This window comes from Scardinius erythrophthalmus (genome assembly GCF_964197995.2).
Source record: "Scardinius erythrophthalmus genome assembly, chromosome: 23".
NCBI lineage: Eukaryota > Metazoa > Chordata > Actinopteri > Cypriniformes > Leuciscidae > Scardinius > Scardinius erythrophthalmus.
This window is the reverse complement of record NC_138243.1, coordinates 24,031,088-24,043,489: the sequence shown is the minus strand read 5'-3', so window position 1 is coordinate 24,043,489 and position 12,402 is coordinate 24,031,088. Positions and strand designations below refer to the sequence as shown.

Below are 12,402 nucleotides of genomic sequence, written 5' to 3'. Positions count from 1 at the left end.
AGCAAATTCACCCCAAGGTTAGACTGCGTAATGCTCAGAGAAATCACAAAACAACCAAGAATTACACCTCAGACTCTGCAGGACTCAGTTAGCATGCTGAATGTTTAAGTTCATGGCAGTACAATTTGAAAAAGACTGAACAAGAATGGAATGCTTGGAAGGGTTCTCTCTAAAAAGAACATGGCACCCCAGCTTAGGTTTGCAAAGTTGCATCTGAACAAACCACAAAACCTCTGGAACAATGTCCTTTGGACAAACGAGACCAAAGTAGAGATGTTTGGCCGTAATACACAGCGCCAAGTTATGCGAAAAACACAGCATATCAGCACAAACACATCATACCAACTGTCCATCATTCTGATGGAGGATTGATGATTTTTGGCTTGTTTTGCAGCCACGGGACCTGGGCACCTTGCAGTCATTGAGTCGACCATGAGCTCATCTGTAAACCAAAGTATTCTAGAATTAAATGTGAGGCCATCTGTCTAACTTCTAAATCTTGGCTGAAATTGGGTCATCAACTGTTTGGTAACCACCATTCTTCAAAATATCTTCTTTTGTGATCAACAGAAGAAAGAAACTCATACAGGTTTGGAACAACTTGAGGGTGAGTACATTTTCTGTTTTGGTTGAACTATCCCTTTTAAGAGAACTGTGCATAAACAATTGCCTGCAAACCTCAATGAACTGAAGCAACGCTGTAAAGAATAGCGGGACACAGTTCCTCCAGAACAATGCGAGAGACTGATACTGTCATACAGAAAACGATTCCTTCAACTTATTGATGCTAAAAGTGTCTCTACGAGCAATTGAATCATAGGGTGTTAGTTTGTCACCCATGGCATTTGCATTTTAGCCTAGCTAAATAATGACATGTGTAAAATGTCATGTGTTGTTGTATTTACCTAATTTTTAAAACCTGCTAACAACCAGTTTTTATTATGTTCTGATACGTAAAATCATAAAATTCTAAAGGGTGTCCTTTCTTTTTCACATGACTGTATATTTGTTTGTGTGTGTAAAACATTATTACAAATATTTTGGTGAAAGTTTTATATTAGATGTTATAATTAGATGTTATATCTACGTACTTAAGAGATGAAAATCAGCTGATTTAGATATGTTTTGTCATTTAACATCTATTAAGATGATCACAAATCAAATAAAAATCAATGTTTAAAACAAATTTTGTTTGTTCCGTCATTTCCGTAAATTTTCACACTGTAGATCATTTCTAATTAGATAACCGATCCTGTGTTTCAGTCTCCCATACTTTACACTCCCACATTTGATGTCAGGCAAGATTAATAAACAGGCAAATATTAACAAATAAAACAAGATTTGAAATGAAACTGCTCAAATCTTTATTTTGAAATTGCAAAGCACAAGACATTGTTGGACATACACTCTTTTAAACAATACTAGACAAATATTATATATATATATATATATAAAATATATATTTTTCTCTAGTAAATGATTTAGTAAAATGTTAAAAGTGAATAATTTACTCAATAATTTTCTTTAAAATACTGATGGTTCAGATTTCCTTCAGACAGGCTGATGAGCTTTGAAGAAAAACTCAACATCTGATTAACATGGCAGGAAATAATTGTTGTTCAGAACACGGAACAGCTTGTTGTTGTAGGAGCCATACTCGAGCATCTTTGATCCACTGAAGAGATAGTTGAAACCTAAAAATTACCATGAAAGACAGAGTTAGATGGGATTTTATATGAGATTTCCTCTTGTTACATTTTGTAAAACCTTTACCTTTGTTCTGGAAGGCTGCGGTCACCTTCCCTGTCATTCCAGGGAAAACAACTTCCACCGGTTTAGGATAACCTTTCTCCATTTTGCGTGTTTGCTCATCATAACTGCACAAAATAAATTCTCGTTACTTGAAGATTCTTGAAAAAGATGAGCAGACTAACTCGATCAGACTGATTTACTGACCTATAAACCTGGCTGCCAACGAAAAACAGGATTTTGAAGCTGGTCTCATCGTAGAGGACTGCGTCGATTTTCGTCACTTTTTTGGGCAAATTGAACATGCTGAGACTCTTGGGATATCCCTGTGCCATATCATAGCCATAGAGAGCCCAGACCTTCTCACCTGAGGTGTGACAACATTTTCAAATTATATTTCATTTCTCATATGACATCTTCATTCTAAAAAATAAAGGTTCTTTATTGGCATCTATAGTTCCATGAAGAACTCTCAAGAAACCTTTCCAATAGACAAAAAGTTCTTTAAAGTGGTTCTTTTATAGTAATTCTTTAGATTTAGTGAAAAGTTCTTTGAGGAATCCAAAATTATTCTTCTATGGCATCGCTGTGAAAACCCCCATTTGGAATCTTGATTTTTAAGAGTGTTTCGGTTTTTTATATTCATTTGGTTTTACCTTTGATAAGGAAGACTTTGTCCTGCAATGAACTCTCGAATGCTGCATCGATATATTCTGGGATCTCAGGCCAGAAGCTTTTAATGAGATGTAGTTCAGCGGTTGTGCTCAGGGAATAGCTGCGCCAGAAGAAGCTGTGAATAAAGCCAGACACCAGCAGGTCAGATCCGGCTCGTCATAAGTATCATAAGCTCAGAAAGAAAGCATTTCTGTCTCCGTTTACCTGTCCTTGAAGAAGATAATCTCTCCACGGAACATGGTGACAGCGTCCAGGACCAGTTTGGGATCGCATGCGTTTGGGGTAATTGCTGGTGTGGGATTTGGACCATTAGGGTTTTTGCCTGTTCAATAAAAATGACAAATCATTAGATACGTCACTTTCAGGGTCTTTTCATCACCAGTATATGTATTTGTAATTTCTTACCATAAAGAGACTGGATTCCATTGACATCGTCTTGAGGGAGGGAGAAGGTATCCATGTCTCTGAAAACGTAGGTGGGATACATCAGTGCACCCGGATCCTGGGAATGTTCAAGCCCTAGAGAGTGTCCGAACTCATGGGCAGCAACCAGGAACAAATTGTAGCCTGAGGGATAAGTCGGATTGTGAATACAGTTGGTCTTTATTTTGTGCATTGGTAAAAAACTGGAAACTTTTCCAAATGAAGCCTAACCTTGAGGAGATCTGAACATGAACGTCTCGTCATCGTCAAAATGGGCATCACCACCGAGGCCCTCGAATGGAGGAAAGGCGTGAGCCAGAAAACCATTCGGTCCATCAAAGGGGTAACCATCCCGATGATCTTGAAAGAAGAGGAGATTTGTTTAAAAACCGAGCTTAGAAATTAATGTAAAAAATGATAAAGCTGATAAAACATATTAAATGTATATATGATACATACACATAAATAAATTAAAATATTCTACTGTGGATGTATATATATATAAAACTGAAATAAAAATATATACATTTATTGTTCATTATTGTCACATTTCCTTATTTTACTTATGTTTCAGTATAAAAAATATGTAAAATATCTATACGGCAAAAAAAATTGTATAATTTTAAATTGACTTTAAATATAATTTAAATATAAATCTAAATTTACTAATTAACTTTTTCACTTGCTTTTTAACTGTTTTATATTCAAAAGAAGTGAACAAACAATGCAATTCGACAAAATCTTACACTTAAAACACATTCTTTGAAAACAAGTCTTAATATAGTGTAAAATAGTATTTTCAAGGATTTTTAGATATTTTAACTGGAAAATAAGACAAAAATACTCAGTGGTAGAGTTTTACAAAAACATACTATAACTCTATCATTTTTCAAAGTAACAGAAAATAAGAGATTTCAGATAAGTGACCATAAAATGTGTATACAACTGTACATCTTCATTTATTCCATTATTTTTAGGCGTGTTAGCTAAAAAAAACTGACCTCCAACAACAAAGGAGATCATGATGTCAGCTGTGCCGCTATAGATACGGGTGAATCTCAGAGGAGTGACGTCTGCCCACAATTGCAGGGCTCTTCTGATGGAATCATCCACCTCTGCTTCTGACATGTCAGGGGTGTAGTTCTCAATCCTGTGGGAAAAAAGGCAGCAAAATAAATGTTACAAGTCCTTTTTAAACGGGCTTGTCTTAAACAAGTCTGTTGGCAGGTCTTACCTGTAGGTCAGGTCATGTTTTTTCCACTTGTAGTCCCCTGCAAAAGTGGAGTACGCCGCAACATCTGGAACCCCGCAGCGTGGCTTCTTCATCACTTTCATCGTCTCTTCATCCAGCTTCCCTGTTACTGAGAGTTTAAAAAACTGCTGCATCTCTTTCAACCTCAGACTCATGGCATTGGCACGTCTTTCAATACCAGAAGAGGTCTGCTTTGGCAGGCCATACAATCTAGTCAGGTAATTCTGAAAAAAAAAGAAGAAGAAAAGTTAGTTTGGACACTGTATCAAATAGATAAGCTAAGCTAGTTAACAGTACTTTCAGTGTGCAAATTACCTCAGCAATACTCTCTCTGTCTTCATCAGCAGATGGAGCTATTGGGTTGGTGTAACCAGAAACCACCAAAGCGATGAGAACACACAGCTTGAAGTAGCTCTTCATTTTGCTTCTTCTTCAAGAAACTGATGCGATCTGTGCTTTTCTCCCCTCTTAAATACACAACAGACGGACTGATTGTGCAATATGAGATTGAGTCACATGTCGCACCTTCCGCCACAGGAAAGGAAATCAGGGAATGACATACCCCCAAACACAGGCGTTTTTTGTAATACATCTTCCTTAACACTGAAATCATTTAGACTATAAAGAAAATATTTCAATGCCTTTAATTAAATCTCATTGTGTCATTTATATAAAAAACATTTATACTAAGAGTAATCAACTCTTGAACAACCCAGGGACCCCTGATATATTTCGCAGCTGATAATAAAAATAATATGTGTAAAATGCGAGCCGATAATAATAATAATCACATTTTCTTATGTTTAAGTTTAAAAAAATATATGAGAATATAAAAATGCTAGATACATATTTTTTTGCCAGAAACACTGTATAACTTTTAATAATGGCATTAATAATCATTGTGCAATTTTATTTGTGATTTATATGTTTTACATGGTTTTATTATTTCATACTCTATGGAAGCAACTATATCTAATATTGATATATGAGGTTATTTGAATTTGAATTATACAGACTTTTTTGTAATGCATTTTTAAAAGAAATTTCTATGTTTTATGTAACAATCCACACCCCCTGCCTGGACTCCAAATCTACCCTGGATATACAATATTGATTTGCAAAGTCTATACAAAGTATTATTTTCATTAATTCTAAGAATTAGTAAATACATTTTGACACGATTGTGTAGCAATGGTTGTGAGAAATCTTACAAAAACGTTCTATAACTCTTGCATAGTAACTGCAACTGCAATAACCGTGGTATTTGTGGTAAGAACATAGTAAGCACAGATAAAACTATGTGTGGCTCCTCATTACCATGGTTAGATCAATGTATTTGTGCTTTAAATAAAATAAACAGTAAAATTTGTGATCTGATATATTTAGAAACTATATGCCATATTTGTATCTTTAACTTTATTTAGGATTAATAAAAATGTTCAAAGTGAAAAATATATATATATATATTACTTCTGTTAAGTGACAAGTAAAATTTGCACACAACATTGATTCTCACTAATTTACCATACATTAACAATAGGTCCATTATTTTTTTAGGCGTGTATGTTACAAAAATCAAAAATTTTCTCATGTATCATCTTGAGTAGGGGAAGCCCAAATGCGCTCAAAACATCCTCTTTTTCCTTTAGTGTTGTAATGAGATGTGTGACATGAGCAGATGTGTTATTATGACAGCTCTGTCTTAGTCATTTGTGAAGTGGGCCAGATTAGACTGGTTTGAAACTATTTCTTGACAGTGTTTCTACCTATAAAGGCAACACTAAATGTATTATGGGCTTATTTTATATGAAGATTATCATTGGTGATTTGAGTACCTTCTTCAGTTCGTTATGGTGAAATATCAATATGTATGTTTTTCTAGGCACATGCTTAAAAATAAATGGTTCATTTTTTGTGTCTGAATCCAACTTTCCAAAAAAGATACAGTGTTGTCTTTCTTTAATTAGTTCTTCAAACTTCTTCTAATTAATGCTTTAAAATACAGTCCATTAGAACCAAAAAAGTTCTAAACTTCCTAATGCAGTTTTGTTCATCAAGCTAATTTATTGTTTTAGTTAAATTTTTAGTAGATTAGTTTATTACCGTGCTCTCTTTGCAGATTCATCATGTACTAAAATTAAGCTAAAATTAATTAACATGATTTATGTACAAAACTACATCAGGCAGTATAGAATGTTTTTGTTTCTAATGGACTATTTTAAAGCGTTAGTTAGAAGTATGAACTCATTTGCATTTTATAGAACAACATAAAGCATGCACTAATTAAAGAAAGACAACACTGTATATTTTGGGGAAGTGGGATTCAGACATGCAAAAAGCTACATTAGACCAAATTATTACACATATACACTTTCATCATCACTCAAACCACACCGTTGTGTGGTTCATATACTGCTGAGTGGTATATCGCTTTATTTCAAAAGCATTTTAAGGAATAGTTCACACAAAAATGTAAATTATCCAATAATTTATTCACCCTCAAGCCATCCTAGGTGTATGACTTTCTTCTTTCAGCCGAACACAGTCAGAGTTATATTGAATATCTTGGCTCTTCCCAGGTTTGTAATGGCATTGAATAGTGCCCAAGTTTTTTGAAGCTCCAAAAAGCACACCCATCCATCATAAAAGTAATCCATACGACTCCAGTGGGTTAATAAATGCCTTCTGAAGTGAAGTGATGGGTTTTTGTAAGAAAAATACCCATATTTAAAACTTTGTGAACTATAATCACTGGCTTTCAGCAACGGCTGTAAGCGTGTTATGCAGAGTTCACACCGCACTATTTTCAAAGTAGTCGGGTCACTGTTGATTTCAAACTGCACAACTATCTGGGGTAGCATTCAGTTGCTGGTGTGTGCACACTGCATGATGGATCGGCGACAGGGGTTTCACACTGCATGACTTTACAAAAGAAAGAATCGCAGACAACTTCTGTCTGGTCCGCAAACTACGTTTCACACGCGAGAAGTGATAAGGAAATAATACAAGATCACGCGAGCGGGAGACCGAAATTGTTATTAAAAATGATAGCCTGCAGGAAGATTGTGATCCAAATTGTCTGTGCGCTGATTTGCAGCGAAAAGGAGAAATGAAAACTGATTATGCAGGAGAAAATGGTTGTGGAGACGAGGGGAGCAAGGATTGTGTGCTCTGCAAAGAGAGTTGGGAGTAAATAAATAATTTTGCCATGTGCTGCTAGTCAAGAAAATGTTTGTGCTTTGTTTCTGTTTGATATAGTTGTAAATACATCAATTAAAAAACTGATATTCTGGTCTATAACTCCTCCCCGAACATCCCGCAGCCCTGTATCTTGCTCTCTCATTGGCGGTAGGTCATCACCAATGAAGTTTTCCGTCAGTACACATTTACACACCAGGATTTGATTTGACTCGCGTCTTTGATAATTCACACAGCGTGATTGTCACTCACGTGAACGAGCACCGATTTGCCTGATTTCAGCCATTTGTCCCAATCTCACGAAACCTGTCGGCGAGCGAAAATCGGGCCTGAAATCATTCAGTGTGTGAACTCGGCATTAGGGTGACCTCTGACTGGACGTATGATGTAGGCGTAGCGTAAGCTTACTGTAGGTGAGAACTGACGAACGCGAAAGTGCAGAGGATAGAGTAAAACAAAACGCGGGTCACGAAATAGAAGTATTAAACAAGAAGTTTTAAAAAAAAATGTTTCGATATAAGAAAAGAGGAGATTATATCAGGTCAGAGGTCACCCTTCCACTGGAACTCGACTCTCTCGTGAACGCGCGAACGGCTGTTGTCAGAAGCCAGTGATTATAGCTTATAATGGTTTTATTAACAATTACTTTCATGATGGATGGATGCGCTTTTTAGAGCTTCAAAATCTCGGATCACTACTCAGTGCTAAACTATTCCTTTAATGAAAAACTTGAATGCAAGAGAATCTTGCAACAGAAAACCATCAAACCAGACAAGGTTGACACAACAAAATAATTCACAATTTGGTTCCGATCACCATAGATGGTGTGGTTCTGCTGATCAACTGCCCGTTATTTTTCAGCACTGAAGCCATGTGTTTGCGGCCATTCTCTTAGTTACTTGTCTGATTTCAGGGTCGAATTCCAGTTGTTGAGGTCCTACGAAGAAATATACACGTCCTAAACAAAAATAAAAGAAAATGATTGAAAGGTCTGAAAATATTTCCACAGTTTGGCTTAAAATTGCTGGTTAACATATAGAGATGCTAAATTGATTTTGCCTCACTTTTTTTTTAAATTCTCATTGTTTTTCTCTGGAAAAAAGGCACTATATATCATATTATTTGCAGATTTGGGTCACATAATTTCTTTTTTTTAGAAAGTTTTATTCTCATGGTGTATTTTTTTGGAATAATTAAATAATACAAATAAAAAATATTTTTCATTATCATCACATTTCTTTATTTTTCTTACGCTTCAGTATCAAACATGCATTTGAAAAATCTATCTACAGTATATTGCAAAACAATTTTTATTTTTATAATTTTGCAGTTAAAATATCACAAAATTCTTATAACAAGATACATTTTAATAAGGGAAAAAAGACTATATCCAGCCCGACTAATTATTTGCTGATTTGGGTCACTGTCGATTTTTCTTATATCAAGTTTATATAGATATAAACTCAGGATTGAGACTGAATTGTGAAATATAAACCATTAATGGGAAATGGGAATGTCTTTCCTTTGTATTTATTTTGCGTACAGACACCGTTGTCAAAACGATCCCCGTTCACACGGATCCGCAAAATATCCACGTATACATGCACAAAGTCACAAATTGCTATTTTTCTTAGTTTACACAGAGACGGTCACGATATTGAACCTCATTCTCAGTTTGCCTTTTCAGGCCCCCAAATGAAGTTGTCGTCTAAATGAACGGCCAAAAATGTGTAGAAACGGTCACTAAGGTTTTTGAATTGCTAATTAAATTTGTCAAGGTGAGTTTGTGTGGGAATGGTTCCACAGGTGATACCAACCATTATGGGCCACTGCAGCATCCACAGGCGAGCCAATTCCTGGCCATTCATGAGCTATAGGCTTGGGAAAGCCTTCCATCATCTGTCCTGCATCTTCATTAAACCTTCACAAAGCAGAAAACACAAACACATCCTTCAAATAGAGATTTAAGTGCTTGGCAAAAGCCATTGTTAATTATCAATAGTTGTTAGAGACAATTTGTTCAATTTCTTGTACCTCCAGCAATCTCCTCCAATGAAGAAATCAGTGAGACGTGTTTCTCGGAAATACAAGGCTGCATCAATGCTCTTAACAGTGGATGGGAATGTAAATTCTGAGATATTTCTTGGATAGCCATGCTTTACTTTGAGAGAGCTAACCTCCCAGTATTGAGAGCCTGTGTGAGACACACAACATGGAACGAAACTATAGTTTCAGGTGAAACAGTTCTTTATGATGATGTTGAGCTATGACCGCCTCACCTTTGAAAACTAGCATGCTGTTGTGGTTTGTGTTCTCATAGGCAGCATCTATGTGAGCTGGAAGTTCAGGCCACAAACTTGTGATTAGTGTGATTCCTATTTTCTCAAAGCTGGGATGTACCCGCCAAATAAACCTGCAACAGGTGTATTAGTCAAGTTAGACACAGTAGTAGTGCAACGATCAATGAATGCTAAAAAAAATGTACACATATGGAGCCAGACTAAAGTTACCTGTTTTTAAAGAAAACTAGCTCCTGTTGCATGCCTGTCACAGCGTCGAATGACAGCGTAGGATCACATTTATCAGGTGTTTTAGGAGGAAGTCTGTCCAAACTTAATGCCCTCTTACCTTTGGCAGAAAAGAAAAGGTATACATACAAAGCCTTTTTTTCATTCCACTGCGCTACTTTGTATTTGAAAGTAAACGCGCTAGATTGACTGGCTTGACCGTTGCGCTGGCGTCTTTGCAGCAGCATCTCACGTGCATGACAGGGTTATAAAAACGCGGCGCTAAATTTAAAAGAAGTTCAACATATAAAAAGCGCATCTCTAGGCCTTGCATTTTTTCATTCCACTAATCTGAGCCTCAAAGTGCAAAGAAAGGTGAATGGCCTCTCTCCAACTAACTAAAAGTAACAACTACTAACCTACCAGTACTTTTTCATATCGTCTAAGTAATATGGCTTTCCTAGTAACAAGCTAACATTAGGCTACATCGCTGCAACGTATGAGCCGAAAAGTAGCCTAGTATTTTTATTTTCGTTTGCGAATGAATTTTTTAAGTGAACGAATCATTCTAGTTTACTTCCATGCACTGATTCATATTTCGGTCACAGGCGGGTGCTCTGAGCGTGCATCACCACAATTTAAAATTAGGTTATGTATTATAGGCTGTTATTTTGTAGTCGTTTTATTTGTAGATAAATCATTTTTAATAATACACAATTTAAAGTTTTTCTTTTCTTTTGAGAATAAAGAACCTACTGGCATAACACCTGCATGAAGAATCAATGAACAAGTGATGAATCAAAATCCCATCAAATGTTTGGAAATTTGATTCATTCTAGAGAATCGATTTGTTCAGACGGTTCATGACTCGATTTCATAAATTAGTTTTGATTTGACTTTAGCATACATTTTCTGTACTTTTCACTTTTCATTACAGTCATTGTTTTTGGACAAGACATTTATTTTATTTTATTTTTTATTTAAATTATAAATTATATAAGCATTATATATTTAGGCTTATATAGTGTACATTTTCAGAACAGTAGTCTCTAATTTAACTACTGTCTACACATACATACTACATCTTAACTTAACAGTTTCCCAACACTGAAAATATAGATGCATGTTCTTGCATTTCTTTTCAATATCTCAAGTGTGACGGAATATTCCCAGACATACCATACCATACATTTCCTGTATATCTTTGACGTCCTGGAAAGACAGCTGCAAAACAGAGTGCAAGCCAAAATTATAAGCTGGGAACATGATGGCTCCAGGATCTGATGAATGTGGAAGGCCGAGAGCGTGTCCAAACTCATGCACCGCCACAGCGAGGAGGTTATGGCCTTAAAGGAAATCCACAGGTTTCATCACCCGTCATGTACGCACAGAAAACATTTTGAGTATACATTAACAAAGCAAAAACCTGTCTAGCAAAAACCTGTACAATCTTACCTTAAATTATAAGTTTATCTCTGTAAAGCTGCTTTGAAACAATCTACATTGTTAAAAGCGCTATATAAATGAAGATGACTTGACCTGTCAGTTGTGGACTCTTAATGTATAGCTCAAATCTGCAATTTACTAAGCAAATACATTAACATGATTGTGTCAGGGCTTCAAACGCACAAGTAACATTGACATGAGTCATGTGAAAGGGCATTCCACCTTTACTTCTATCAGTGAACAAAAGATGTTGCAACTGTCTTCTTCCTTTATTACCAGTGGCATTTGTTGTCCAGGCCTCATCATCATCGAAGTGCACATCACCACCAATGCCAGGCCCAGGGAAGAAGGCATGCGCCAGGATGCCTCCCTCACCATCAAATGGTGACCCATCTTCATGATCTACCATAAGTGCCACACATTAGTGTTCTGAGTTCCCATACACACACACACATATATATATATATACACTCACCTAAAGGATTATTAGGAACACCATACTAATACTGTGTTTGACCCCCTTTCGCCTTCAGAACTGCCTTAATTCTATGTGGCATTGATTCAACAAGGTGCTGAAAGCATTCTTTAGAAATGTTGGCCCATATTGATAGGATAGCATCTTGCAGTTGATGGAGATTTGTGGGATGCACATCCAGGGCACGAAGCTCCCGTTCCACCACATCCCAAATATGCTCTATTGGGTTGAGATCTGGTGACTGTGGGGGCCATTTTAGTACAGTGAACTCATTGTCATGTTCAAGAAACCAATTTGAAATGATTCAAGCTTTGTGACATGGTGCATTATCCTGCTGGAAGTAGCCATCAGAGGATGGGTACATGGTGGTCATAAAGGGATGGACATGGTCAGAAACAATGCTCAGGTAGGCCGTGTCATTTAAACGATGCCCAATTGGCACTAAGGGGCCTAAAGTGTGCCAAGAAAACATCCCCCACACCATTACACCACCACCACCAGCCTGCACAGTGGTAACAAGGCATGATGGATCCATGTTCTCATTCTGTTTACGCCAAATTCTGACTCTACCATCTGAATGTCTCAACAGAAATCGAGACTCATCAGACCAGGCAACATTTTTCCAGTCTTCAACTGTCCAATTTTGGTGAGCTCGTGCAAATTGTAGCCTCTTTTTC

General features: G+C 36.5%; 2 protein-coding genes across 2 annotated transcripts in view; both read right to left on the bottom strand.

Moving 5' to 3' along the window:
• LOC308683451 (stromelysin-2) overlaps window positions 1-12,402 on the bottom strand; it is a gene marked incomplete at its 5' end in the record, with an annotated part of 37,311 nt that overhangs the window by 16,032 nt on the left and 8,877 nt on the right. The window contains 6 exons of the mRNA XM_081353922.1: window positions 9,115-9,218; window positions 9,332-9,491; window positions 9,577-9,710; window positions 9,808-9,925; window positions 10,989-11,150; window positions 11,527-11,652. Of these exons, the coding sequence (XP_081210048.1) occupies window positions 9,115-9,218; window positions 9,332-9,491; window positions 9,577-9,710; window positions 9,808-9,925; window positions 10,989-11,150; window positions 11,527-11,652 (804 nt within the window). The remainder of the gene's footprint in view (window positions 1-9,114; window positions 9,219-9,331; window positions 9,492-9,576; window positions 9,711-9,807; window positions 9,926-10,988; window positions 11,151-11,526; window positions 11,653-12,402) is intronic.
• On the bottom strand, window positions 1,347-4,541 carry LOC308683313 (collagenase 3-like). Its single transcript, XM_081353736.1, has 10 exons — window positions 4,415-4,541; window positions 4,082-4,323; window positions 3,849-3,997; window positions 3,079-3,207; window positions 2,830-2,991; window positions 2,629-2,746; window positions 2,406-2,539; window positions 1,957-2,116; window positions 1,774-1,877; window positions 1,347-1,694 (listed from the first exon to the last, which is right to left on the bottom strand). Exons 1-10 carry the CDS (start codon window positions 4,517-4,519, stop codon window positions 1,594-1,596), a joined length of 1,404 nt encoding a protein of 467 aa, XP_081209862.1. The 5' UTR covers window positions 4,520-4,541; the 3' UTR covers window positions 1,347-1,593.

What these genes read in the sequence shown, in the direction of transcription:
- LOC308683313 (XM_081353736.1), bottom strand. Translation starts at nt 4,519, where the DNA reads ATGAAGAGCTACTTCAAGCTGTGTGTTCTCATCGCTTTGGTGGTTTCT. An exon ending in GATCTCCTTTGTTGTTGGAG is followed by an intron (nt 3,208 to 3,848) that starts GTCAGTTTTTTT and finishes TCTTCTTTCAAG; the next exon opens with ATCATCGGGATGGTTACCCC. An exon ending in GTTGGCAGCCAGGTTTATAG is followed by an intron (nt 1,878 to 1,956) that starts GTCAGTAAATCA and finishes TATTTTGTGCAG; the next exon opens with TTATGATGAGCAAACACGCA.